Below are 13861 nucleotides of genomic sequence, written 5' to 3' on the forward strand. Positions count from 1 at the left end.
CCATTGGAATGAACACAATCAGCGCAATTTGTTGAATCCATGACGGTTAAAAGGAACTATTTTAACTGATATTGATGGACAATTCTTTTCAAAATTATTTACTGACAATTGTATTATGATGATAATCGCTTTCATAATTACGTTTTCAATTGTTTTAGGTGATAAATTATGACTGAAGTGTACTGAAAGAGATCATGTGAAATAAAACGATTAACACGTACGTTACATTTCAAGATGTTTAATGAACAGTATCAATAGTGTCACCTTTCACAGTGTTGTGTGGTCGCAGGTCGCTACCGCACATGGGCATTGTTGTGTGTGGCCCTTTCGCACCGATTCCAAAGTTGGCAAATATCCCAAGAGTGGCCTGTCTACGTTTAGGCTGGTCAAACTAGTATTTGGATGTTTAGATGACAAATGCTTTTTCATCGTACTGTTTGTACTCCCTGCATAACTCCCTGAAAAACCGCACAGGCGGCATTTGGTGTGTTTTGTTTTCACTATCCAGATCCAAATACGCCCAGACATTTGATAACTATGTCTGGAAGTCATTATAGATGTATTATATACATTCAATTGTTTCAGGGTTTTACGTACAAGGAGCGCATTGGTGCCCTCAGCTCACACCCGGTAGCCTTGTGGTTTTCATTACTAAACAACCCCAAATCTCATGTTATTACAAATACAAATATTTAAAGTACCTTTAAGTTTATTTAAAGTGTTAATCAATTTATGGAGATTGATGTGGAGGACGTCTTGAGATCCAAACGTTCACTTGTCACACCATACTAACTGGTTCGATTCCCAGCATAGGAAGTCCGTTCATGGTCCAACACAGCAAAGTACTTTTTGTTTAAAAACTGGTGCATATCGCGGTTATCAGCTAACAGTGGATGCTGCTAAGACATCGTCAGGACGAAAGTGAGGAGGTAACAAAATCCTTCAATCGTACAATCAGTGGATGACCAGAATATCACAACGTATGTTCGATAGAATGTCAGCTTGCAAGCACCGTTTTCAGGACATCCTGACATATCTCCCATCAGTGTTGTCAAGTGATGCTTTCTCGCGCACTCATCGCTAGTACTTCTTCATAGGAGGGCGGACTGCAGGCGTCTGAAACCAGGGAACAGCGTACAACATGGCTTCATACAACAGTGACGTGGTAGTGATGTGTGCATCTGTGCAGGAATAGTGAGGAGATGACACATTGAGTGAGTTAAGATTTTAAGTCACATCGGCAATATTTCAGCCATATCGTGTCTAAAAACAAGTTATAGATTTATAATGATTAAAACATAAATTATAAACACCTGTCAGTGAAGGACAGTAAACCAAGGAGATTATCACAGATATATATTTAAAACTAGTAATTAAATCTATTTAAAACAGTTTAACTATAGGGGACGATACAATATTGAAACAGGCTATAGATCGCCACCAAGTGAAGGTAGATCACCACACTAGGGTGGGAGAGGACACAGTAGTACAGTGGGCCCACATGTATATGTGCTACAATACGGCCGTCGGGCATGCCTGAAAACTGTGATCGTGGGTTCGAATTCTGGTTTGCTATGTGTCTAGGTTTTAATAGTACCATATCCTTGCTCAGATCACTGTCAGGTAACACCCTCACAGATAGGTCAGATCACTGTAGGGTCGTGTGTCACACCCTCACAGATAGGTCAGATCACTGTCGGGTGGTGTGTCACACCCTCACAGATAGGTCAGATCACTGTCAGGTCGTGTGTCACACCCTCACAGATAGGTCAGCACAGGCTGTCAGGTCGTGTGTGTCACACCCTCACAGACAGGTCACACCCTGCCAGACAGGTCAGCACAGGCTGCCATGTCGTGTGTCACACCCTCACAGATAGGTCAGCACAGGCTGTCGGGTCGATCACTGTCGGGGCGTGTGTCACACCCTCACAGATAGGTCAGCACAGGCTGTCAGGTCGTCTGTCACACCCTCACAGATAGGTCAGATCACTGTCGGGGCGTGTGTCCCACCCTCACAGACAGGTCAGCACAAGCTGTCAGGTTATGTGTCACACCCTCACAGATGGGCCAGATCACTGTCGGGGCGTGTGTCCCACCCTCACAGGCAGGTCAGCACAAGCTGTCAGGTTATTTGTCACACCCTCACAGATGGGCCAGATCACTGTCGGGGCGTGTGTCCCACCCTCACAGATAGGTCAGCACAGGCTGTCAGGTCGTGTGTCACACCCTCACAGATAGGTCAGATCACTGTCGGGGCGTGTGTCACACCCTCACAGATAGGTCAGTCACAGGCTGTCAGGTCGTGTGTCACAGGCTGCCATGTGTCGGGGCGTGTCACACCCTCACAGATAGGTCAGATCACTGTCGGGGCGTGTGTCACACCCTCACAGATAGGTCAGCACAGGCTGTCAGGTCGTGTGTCACACCCTCACAGATAGGTCAGATCACTGTCGGGGCGTGTGTCCCACCCTCACAGACAGGTCAGCACAAGCTGTCAGGTCGTGTGTCACACCCTCACAGATAGGTCAGCACAGGCTATCAGGTCGTGTGTCACACCCTCACAGATAGGTCAGCACAGGCTGTCAGGTCGTGTGTCACACCCTCACAGATAGGTCAGATCACTGTCGGGGCGTGTGTCACACCCTCACAGATAGGTCAGCACAGGCTGTCAGGTCGTGTGTCACACCCTCACAGATAGGTCAGATCACTGTCGGGGCGTGTGTCACACCTCATAGATAGATCAGATCACTGTCGGGGCGTGTGTCACACCCTCACAGATAGGTCAGATCACTGTCAGGTCGTGTGTCACACCCTCACAGAGAGGTCAGATCACTGTCGGGGCGTGTGTCATACCATCACATATAGATCAGATCACTTTCAGGTGGTGTGTCACACCTAACAGATAGGTCAGCACAGGCTCTCGGGGCGTGTGTCACACCCTCACAGCCCGGTCATATCACTGTCAGATGGTGTGTTACACCCTCATAGATAGGTCAGCACTCGCTGTCGGGTGACGTCAACATTAAATACTTCCATACTTCTTCCCGTGAGATTATGTGTTCTCCAGCACACCGCGTTCATGACGGTGTAGCGGTGGCGTCATGCATGACTCGCGCCTGTAAGTGTATACACCTAATACCACGGTCTACATACCCCCAGCGAGTTCATCCACTTCAGAATACGGCGGCGGAGACAGCGTCAGTGTTGCACGGGGTCTCCCAGCATCTTCACCCATTGCCATGTCATCAGATGACATCACAACTACACAATCATGTGATGACAGTACATCAGGTTGTCTGATCACCTCTGTGTTGTCAGGTGCATTGTGATTATTTACAGTTGAGATAACGTGTCTGTAATAAAGGTGGGTAATGTATGGCATTGTCATCATCTCATGTCGTTAAACAGAAAACAGCTGTACAGGGCAGTATATTGCTACTTGATCTTTTCATAATAATGGATTTGTATATTTGAAATTAGGGCTTATCCGTATTGCTTGAATGAGTGGCATTTGATTTCTTTTCTCCAAAAGTTGTACAAGCGGCGTCAATAAGCACATTCCCGATATCGCTGTTGATCACTTGTTTATTTACCTGAGATTCTCGCGCTGCACGTGCGCACTCAATCAGTTCACACACCTTGCCTTGATTGATATTGAAATGTGGACTGCCTGACTGAGTTTAGTTTTACGCCGCTTTTAGCAATATTCCAGCAATATCACGGCGGTGAAATGTGGAGGATGAGTCAGTGTCATACCTTTTCGGTTTTCTACTTTCAAATGGAATTCTTTCTGAATTACCCTTTGTATTTGTTTGGACATCTGTCTGAGGAATTGTGGCCTGAGTGAAAACTTTACGGGGCAATGCACGTCAGAAAATAGCGGTGAGTAATCTAAGATTTCAAAATCTGTAAAATGTGATAGACAGACAGGAGTAGTTATAACATAATCAACCACAGATCTGTCTTTACAGGTGGTCTTAACAACATTATGATCTTTTCCTAAACGACCATTACATATTAATACATTAAGATGTTGACACATGTCAATTATTTGTCCTATCTAAATCCTTTGTTGATCTCTCATGAGGGGTAAGAGTTCCGCCCGTAACCCCCGCTTGAAATGTATTCTATTTATTATGACTATTTCTAGGGGTTAGGGTTTAGGTTTAGGGTTTAGATTTAGCAAAATGTTAGGTTAAGAGTTAGGTCTAGGGTTAGGGTTCAGGTAGGCTTTCTATAAAAAAAATCCCATCTATTCTTAGGAATAGAATGATTAACAAAACCGGGGGTTACGAGCGGAAATCTTTCCGTTTAAATTAGGAATATGTCTCATATAGACGTGCTTGACATGCACTCCACAAATATGGCATCACTTTTCCAGACAGCCTTTAGTAAGCATTATTGTATATCATTACGTTGTCGGGGATGTTGTAGGCAATACAACAATATATAGTTGCTACAACTTTATGGATGACAACCTCAAGTTTATTGCATAGAGAAACAGTGCGGTGTAGGCTCCTACACCGTTATTAAGCTGGTTGCAGACCCTAGCTTGACAACGGCTAGGTGTAGTCGCCTTTAGCTTGACAACGGTGTAAGAATCTACACCAAAACGTCGTTCTGTGCAATAAGCCAGAAGTTGCCGTCCTTAAAGTTGTATGCTTCATTATTGACTGCTAGAATGCCGATCAAACAAATAATTCCAATACATCATTTTATTCCCATTTATAGGTTCGTCTTATTAGGCGGGACATTGATTCTAAAATATAAGCGAACTTACTGATAATCAACATTTGCTATCTTCATCCAGATGAGTGGTACAAAGCAGATATCCAACAGCCACCCCAGAACTATAGCGCCAAGTGATATCATGTACACTATAGCTGTGTACACGTTGCCCAAGTAGATGTGATGAAAACCTGGACACAAGGAAACTTACATAATACGATGTCAGTATATGTATATTTTAATAAAGAGAAAAACGTTATACTCATATGTATATTCCAGAGTAAGTATCGGTTACTCTAGTGAACAGAGTCCGACAAAATGCATTAATAAGATACTTTTCTCCACATTTATAAAAATATTAAATTATTTACAGTGACCTTAATATATTATATTAAATTACGATAGTGATTTAACATATTCTTCGTGGCACTGAAAACTGAAAACAGACAGTGATATATTATTGGCCAGATACTTCAGATAAATAAGAACTTTGAACAACATAATGTCCACATTATCCCATGATAATTTTCACCATTTTACATAATTCTGTATTGAGAGGTCAAACCTAAAAGTCCAAAAGGAGGCAACCAAAGAAGATACGCGTCCATGAGATACTTCCTTCCCCTCAGCTCCGGATGGTGAAGTTCAAGGTTTGCATTCTCAACCAACCACGGCACACGAATCAGATCCACAACATAACCTAGGCCAAGCAGTCCCGCAGTGAATATGTACAATGTCCCAAATTTCGGGCGGCCAAGGTAAAAATGATGAGCACCAACTATCCCCAAAAATAATGTCAGAAAATACGTAACAAACACAGACTTCTTTTTTAACCGCACAGGGTGAAAATGTAGATTCGAGCTTGGACAAGATTGGCCACCATATTCAGCTTCCCCATTGTGACTGGGTGGGAACGGGAATGACGTCACTGAAAGGTGATCGTCATCATCACTTGTTCCGAGAGAAGCAGCTCCTGAGTGAGTTCTGAACGTCAAACGCGGACTATCGTCGTGACCTTCAACGGCGGGGTCAAGGTCATAAGGGATGACTGTCACACCGTCACGAGGGAAGGTATGGTTCCTGGGAGTGGAATACCCTGGGTTCATGTTAATCCAGCTTATGGCGTGGCCACATCGTCAAGAGGGGACGTTGTTGCAGTTTCTGTCTGAAACAGAGCAAATTTACACTTTCTACACTGACTGTGCTTTCAAGCCATGTAATCAGTACACACATGTTATATGACCAGGTGTGGACCAAGAGAGAGGGGTATCGATGCGACATAATATGTACTCTTTAAACATAACTTGTCTTGAAATATATATTGAACATTCAACATTCAACATTTATGTAACCTGCACATATGTATGATTGAGACATATATATATATATGTATGTATGTATGTATGTATGTATGTATGTATGTATGTATGTATGTATGTATGTATGTATGTATGTATGTATGTATGTATGTATGTATGTATGTATGTATGATTGGTGCAGGTTACATAAATGTTGAAGTCACCAAATGGTTGACTGTGGTTTTAATGCCTGGCCATTCTCTATTTTGTCAGGGTACGACATTAACATATAGGTATGATATTATACACAATGGGACATCGTCGGCTTTAACAATGCTGCGCCACATTTTATATCAGTATGAATTATACCATTTAAAGGATAACATTTTTCAAATTATTCAGCTGAGTGTTTCCATAAACTAAGATATTTCTTCAAAAACATTAGTGTGTTAATGTTAGCAGATTATATCTGAGTAAACAATTTAAGATGTCCAGTGATGTATGGACATTTAAACCCTGTATAGAAATATTAAAGTAGTCTGCATTGCTGACAAATATAGTCAGCTTTATCTTCCATGACAATATTATTTGAAATAAAGATCTCAAAGAGCTTACATGTGTATAGACCTAAATAATCTATTGGGGCGACAGTAACCTGAACACTTTCATAGCATCCTTTGATCTTTTCGGCGGCTGTATCAACATATACTCCATAAAGGGTCAGCGCGACATGACCTTATAAACAGCAGACCAACTCAATTCAATTAAAACATTATGATCGTTGTCTATTTGTAAGTGCAGGGTCTGAAAATGATAACTACTAGACTAGCTCCATAGCTGATACACCACGATACATCTCTCTCTCTCTCTCTCTCTCTCTCGCTCTCTCTCTCTCACTCTTCTTCCTCTGTGTCTTTGTGCTATGATTCAGATGTTGTGCATGGTTTCATGGTTTGGAATACGCCCGTAGTGACAGAGACAGATGACAAGGCATGTGAGGGAGCACGGCAATCCTTTAGGTGTGGTCACTCGAAGTGTACACAAAGAGCACCAAAGGTTGTTCATCTGAGTCTCAAGTGAGCACGTACTCTCGTTATAGGGAGTAGAGCCGTGATTCGTGGCGATTCAAGCCCAGAGATCTGTTTGAAAAACTATCATTTTTCCATGTATTACAAAGACTACCACAGTGCTACAAAACTGTTTTGCACAACCAATTCCGTTTTACGAACAAAACAATTACACGGTTGGCGTACCCGGAGCTGCTTCTCTTTAATATTTACCTGGGCTCTCCAGCCTCACTGTGAGACATAATAAAGTGATATTTGTTGTGACGATTACTCGTAGTTTATATGTGGGTTTTCGTTATAGGTTTGTTGCCTCCAACTGTCATCGCTCTCCTAAACAAACTGTGTGAACTATATGCTTCGGGAGCACCCGCGCTTGTAACATAGACATCCTATAAGCCTCCATTCGGTGTTAGAATCCACTCATTCCCTCCACTACGAGCACGACAGCCCTCTGCTCCACCAGGGGACAAATTCTGTGTAGTGGTATAGAGAATTACAGACGGGTGGGTGCGAGGGAGGTTTACTAGTACAGACGCTATACCGACATCCTCCGACGCCATGCTCCAACTCACTCGTCCGGCAAAACATCAACACGACATGTGAATAGGCAACTCGTACTGACCTCATTCTTGGCCTCGTTCTCGTCCTGAAACAATCGTGTACTCGTAGTCAGACAACAAACACGAAGCAGCACATGTTCACTTCCTTCCGTATCCATAGTGGACTTGAAAATGTTCTCTTGTAGACATGACAACATGGATTGCCGTAATGTAGCGGCGTGATACCCAGTACCTGCAGTGCCTGTCCACACAAACCTGTCTGACGGGTAGGTGGGGGATTGTTTGAAGGGCGGGGCTTGTGCTGATTGAAGGTATGCCTTTGAGACAGGAGTGTTTGTTCAACACCTGACTCGAGTGTTGCCCAACATATATGATTTTGGGTTTCCGATATAGTCTCAAAATGTGAACGTGTCGAGACTGAGAGATCTGAAGTTGCCGTATACAACCGTGCAATATAATATATTTAGTTATGTTATGTAATCTTTATGAATTGAAATGTAATATGTGTACCTACTGTAACATATGAACACATTAATCACATGTAAAATTGAGTATGTGTTGAAATGTACTATTATATACCTTGTGATCCCGCAGTATGTCATAGGATACCAAGTGCTCCAGCCTTATGTCATACAGATACCAAGTGATCCAGCCTTATATCATAGGATATCTAATGATCCAGCCTTACGTCATACAGATACCAAGTGATCCAGCCTTATGTCATACAGATACCTTGTGATCCAGCCTTATGTCATACAGATGCCTAGTGATCCAGCCTTATGTCATACAGATACCCAATGCTCCAGGCTTATGTCGTACAGATACCAGGTGATCCAGCCTTATGCCATAGGATACATAGTGATCCAGCCTTATGTCATACAGATACCTAGTAATCCAGTCTTATGTCATACAGATACCTAGTGATCCAGCCTTATGTCATACAGATACCTACTGATCCAGCCTTATGTCATACAGATACCTACTGATCCAGCCTTATGTCATACAGATACCTAGTGATCCAGCCTTATGTCATACAGATACCTAGTGATCCAGTTTTATGTCATACCGATACCTAGTGATCCAGCCTTATGCCATACAGATAACTAGTGCTCCAGCCTTATGTCATACCGATACCAGGTGATCCAGCCTTATGTCATACAGATACCTTGTGATCCAGCCTTATGTCTTACAGATACCTAGGGATCCAGCCTTATGTCATACAGATACCAGGTGCTCCAGCCTTATGCCATAGGATACAAAGTGATCCAGCCTTATGTCATACAGATACCTAGTAATCCAGTCTTATGTCATACAGATACCTAGTGATCGAGCCTTATGTCATACTGAAACCTAGTGATCCAGCCTTATGTCATACAGATACCTACTGATCCAGCCTTATGTCATACAGATACCTAGTGATCCAGCCTTATTTCATACAGATGCCTAGTGATCCAGCCTTATGTCATACATATACCTAGTGCTCCAGGCTTATGTCGTACAGATACCAGGTGATCCAGCCTTATGCCATAGGATACATAGTGATCGAGCCTTATGTCATACAGATACCTAGTAATCCAGTCTTATGTCATACAGATACCTAGTGATCGAGCCTTATGTCATACAGATACCTTGTGATCCAGCCTTATTTCATACAGATGCCTAGTGATCCAGCCTTATGTCATACATATACCTAGTGCTCCAGGCTTATGTCGTACAGATACCAGGTGATCCAGTCTTATGCCATAGGATACCTAGTGATCCAGTCTTATGTCATACAGATACCTAGTAATCCAGTCTTATGTCATACAGATACCTAGTGATCGAGCCTTATGTCATACAGATACCTAGGGATCCAGCCTTATGTCATACAGATACCTACTGATCCAGCCTTATGTCATACAGATACCTAGTGATCCAGCCTTATGTCATACAGATACCCAGGGATCCAGCCTTATGTCATACAGATACCTACTCATCCAGCCTTATGTCATACAGATACCTAGTGATCCAGCCTTATGTCATACAGATACCTTGTGATCCAGCCTTATTTCATACATATGCCTACTGATCCAGCCTTATGTCATACAGTTTCCTAGTGATCCAGCCTTATGTCATACAGATACCTGGCGATCTATCATTATGTCATACCGATACCTAGTGATCCAGCCTTATGTCATACAGATACATAGCGATCTATCCTTAGGTAAAACAGATACCAGGTGATCAAGCCTTATGTCATACACATACCTAGTGATCCAGCCTTATGTTATACAGATACCTCGTACTCCAGCCTTATGTCATACAGATACCTAGTGATCCAGCCTTATGTCATACAGATACCTCGTGATCCAGCCTTATGTCATACAGATACCAAGTGATCCAGCCTTATGTCATACAGATATTGAGTGATCCAGCCTTATGTCATACAGATACCTAGTGATCCAACCTTATTTCAAACAGATACCTAGTGATCCAACCTTATGTCATACAGATACCTAGTGATCCAGCCTTATGTCATACAGGTATAATTCTAAAATGTGATGTAGTCTTTTATAGGATTTGGGAATGTTTTGAAAATGCGCAGTGGTCTGATGTAATCTCTCCCTGTAACTGATGAAGCAATTATTGTGTAGTACAGGGACTATGTTATCAAATACTCCATCAAACTACGGACGCGTGGAACGTTAGACAGGGCCGGTAACTGATTCCCCTTATTTCACAAAGTGAGTGAGTGAGTGAGTTTAGTCTTACGCCGGTTTTAGCAATATTCCAACAACATCACGGCGGGGGACACCAGAAATGGGCTTCACACATTGTACCCATGTGGGGAATCGAACCGGGTCTTCGGCGTGACAAGCGAACGCATAACCACTAGCCTATCCCACCGCCCTATTTGACAAGGTATTTGGGTATGACTGAATTAAATGAAATGTTGCGCCATTAAGATCCAGTGTAGTCTATTCCAAACACCTGAAATAAATGGCAATAATTCCAACCTCTTCATTACATTGTCTTGTACATTTGAGCCGTGAATAGTATTATACGCACCAGCCATATACATGTAATACGAAATGTCCCCGTCAGACTGAAATGTACCCATCATACCTGAGCATCGTCGGTGCAGTTTAGTGTGGTGTGTTTCTAATGAGATTCATGATCATGAATATATAGATCAATGGGAAGGGAAGCTATAATGTTTGCTTCTTGTTTCATTGTCTTATTCCATAAATGTCACATGGATGTTATCAATGCAGAATTTCAGCATTTCGCTCATTGTTTTCAGGTGAAATTTGCTTTCATTATTGACAAAAAGTTCCGAACCTATCCAGATGTAAATATATCTATGTTCACCCTGTTAAGTAACATATGTCCAAGGTGCTCTTACAACGCCCTTTCCTGGCGGTAATGGTTGTTTTACCTGTCAGTATCCCACACCTGGGATGGCGTTCCTGTACCGGAACTACGGTATGCCCTCGTACTTCCTTAAGACCCGGGATCCTACGTCACAGGCATCAAGATTCTCGTTTTTTCTATTGGACGGTAACCTTTTCCCCTCGCTGCAGACTACCCCCCCCCCCCCCTCCATTTCTTTACCCCTAATACCTTATTCGACATACTGTGAGGTGAATTCCTTGAATACCAGTATTATTTTCCCTATGACCATATATAACTTTGCATAATTCCAAGAACTGCTGCCTCTCCCTCTTCTAAACCCGTGAAGGTCCGGGATAGAATTGATCTTCAGTAACCCATGCTTGTCGTAAGAGGCGACTATCGGGATCTGGTGGTCAGGCTGGCTGACTTGGTTGACACATGTCCTCGGTTCCCAATTGCTCAGATCAATTCTCATGCTGTTGATCACTAGATTATTAGGTCCAGACTCGATTATTTACAGACCGCCGCCATATAGCTGGAATATTCCGGAGTGCGGCGTAAAACAAGACTCACTCACTCACTCTCCCCCTTCCCACCATTTCTGTCTTACTATCACCAAGGTGCCAGACCCTGCTGCCCGTACCCCGATAACACAGGTGGCTTCTTTAACCTAAACCTACTTGGCAGAGATCTACAATCACCTCTCCTTGCTGGGGCTCCCGACTGTACTAAATGCACCAATCTACCATCATGTCTCCGACCTTTCCTTCCCTAGTTACTGAATGTTTCCCTTGAAGATAGTATTAATCATGTTATAATTTGTCTCCCATTATGTCTTAATTACCAGTATTAATGATCTAGACTTCATATCAAATATTTAAATAAGTAACATAGTTTCATGCTTATAATACAAATACCCCATGGATCAAGTTTGTGATAAGGGATAGTCATGTCTAAGGTTGAAACGTGACATGCTTTAACATTCTTTAATTTGGCTTCTTTCTCAGATGGTTAAAATTCCAGCAAATCCTTTGCAATTTTGAAAATTGACATGGTTTCTATTTTCCTTGTTTTAAATACGTTTTCTGTATTTAGTCTTATTGTTCATTGTATATGGGAGAGTGGGATTGGGTGGTGCAGATGACTGATCCGGCAATGTATCACATATTGTGCAAATTGTTGTGGAGAGTTTGGAATCCGGTTGAATCGCATGGGGACGCGCATTTGATAGTACTGAAACTACTGATGCATGGTTTGGGGCGGAGTCGTTCCTGGCTTTTATTTTACACTAATGCAATATTATTTATGGCATCTGAGATCTTATTCGTGGGAACAATAGCTTTACATGGCAGCTAGCGGGGACAGAATGGGTATGTACCAGTTCTCTTGCCTCTTCATCAGTGTCTGCGTTCCATCAGTGCTATCATTCCACCCTGACGTGACCACTCCGAGAGAGTGGGAGGTCAGCAGGTTACTCTTCTCTATTGGTCCAATTTAGCATATGCTTAAACAGCATCCATAAAGTTGTAATCGAATGTTCTCGCTACAGGAGACTTGTCACGGTAGTTGGGTCCATATTAGAATATCAGAGGAAGATTGCTGTTTTTAAGAGTAGATACTTCACATGTGCTGATACGACCAACAGACTGGCAGTACCACGATGAGTCTTGGCAGCAACAGGTTGTGGGATGTGCAAGTCCATGCTCGACACGGAACAGCTTGATGTCAAAGGATAAAGCAATTCGGCAAATTTAACAAATTCAAATAGCCACCATACAGACAGGATTCCACCCACGCCCACAGAGAATTTACCTACTGTAAAACGTTCTGGAAATATAATCTATTTTAATATGTCTTGTCTCATTTGCCTGCTGTTGGAGGTAGTGTTGCAGATCTTCAGCATTTGAAAGCAAAGGACAAGACAGCAGCCCTGACCTCATTTAGATTTGTCTACTTTGCATAGGAACTACTTTTGACCCATGACCCAGTGATGGCTATATATAAATCATGACCTTGTGAAAATATACATCTTTTTACTGAGAGTTGTATCAGTGTTTTAGGTGTTATGAATTAATCACAAACAGGCACATAAGACAAGACATATTAAAATGGAATACAAAAACGATATAGCGACCTCAGCTTGCAGACAGTGGCCCCCCTGTTCCAGACTCAAACGTTTACAGACATGCTGTATATATTATTCTACAATTAAAGATGTTATGACGTCATGTTGAGGTTTTGAGAACGTATCTTGGACCAGTAACGAGTGATTGCAGGTACAGCTTAAAATTGCATAAACCTCTCTACAGCGATCCAGGGAACGTTTCACAAATCAACGGAGCAGATGAATGGATATAGACCCTGGGTAAGATAAGTGTCGATTGCTTTTATAGACAGATAAATACAGTTTAGAAGCAGGTGAAGAAATACTTTCCTTTGGTGTTCCTGCACGGAGGGCGTAGACGTCTTGTGTGTGCAAATATTGATTGTGTAGAGTTGCGTTTGTGAGTCGTGCATAAGGCCTATTAATATATTCCCAGGTTCTACCTGATGAAGGTTACAGCTTGACGAGCATCAAGTGAGAGAATTTCACTTGAGACTTACATTACCACAACCTGACAGGCCGTGTGTAAGTGAGGTGTTGTTCAAAAAGACCTCAAACTTAATTTATTAACACATACTTGTAGAGAGCAAACTGTATGTTCAAAAAATAGCAACCGACGAAATATTGGTATTTTATTTCATGAATGCTTCGCATCTTTTACAGACATACCAACTTTTTTTCAGAACATCACTTTCAGGCTGAATCATTTCTCATGAACAACACACATCT

The 13861-nt window shown here is 42.3% G+C and overlaps 1 protein-coding gene across 2 annotated transcripts; it reads right to left on the bottom strand.

Moving 5' to 3' along the window:
* Positions 1 to 222: 222 nt before the first annotated feature.
* LOC124264284 lies at positions 223 to 7919 on the bottom strand. 2 transcript variants are annotated; one of them, XM_046699024.1, is made up of 5 exons: positions 7716 to 7919; positions 5294 to 5893; positions 4781 to 4919; positions 3154 to 3353; positions 223 to 1116 (listed from the first exon to the last, which is right to left on the bottom strand). In XM_046699024.1, exons 2-5 carry the CDS (start codon positions 5832 to 5834, stop codon positions 1052 to 1054), a joined length of 945 nt encoding a protein of 314 aa, XP_046554980.1. In that variant the 5' UTR covers positions 5835 to 5893; positions 7716 to 7919; the 3' UTR covers positions 223 to 1051. The 2 variants fall into 2 exon arrangements, with proteins under 2 accessions (XP_046554980.1, XP_046554981.1); XM_046699025.1 differs by lacking the exon at positions 7716 to 7919 and adding an exon at positions 7465 to 7613.
* Between the last annotated feature and the right edge of the window lie 5942 nt (positions 7920 to 13861).

Source organism: Haliotis rubra, unplaced genomic scaffold (genome assembly GCF_003918875.1).
Source record: "Haliotis rubra isolate DU_JTF1 unplaced genomic scaffold, ASM391887v1 Scf919, whole genome shotgun sequence".
NCBI lineage: Eukaryota > Metazoa > Mollusca > Gastropoda > Lepetellida > Haliotidae > Haliotis > Haliotis rubra.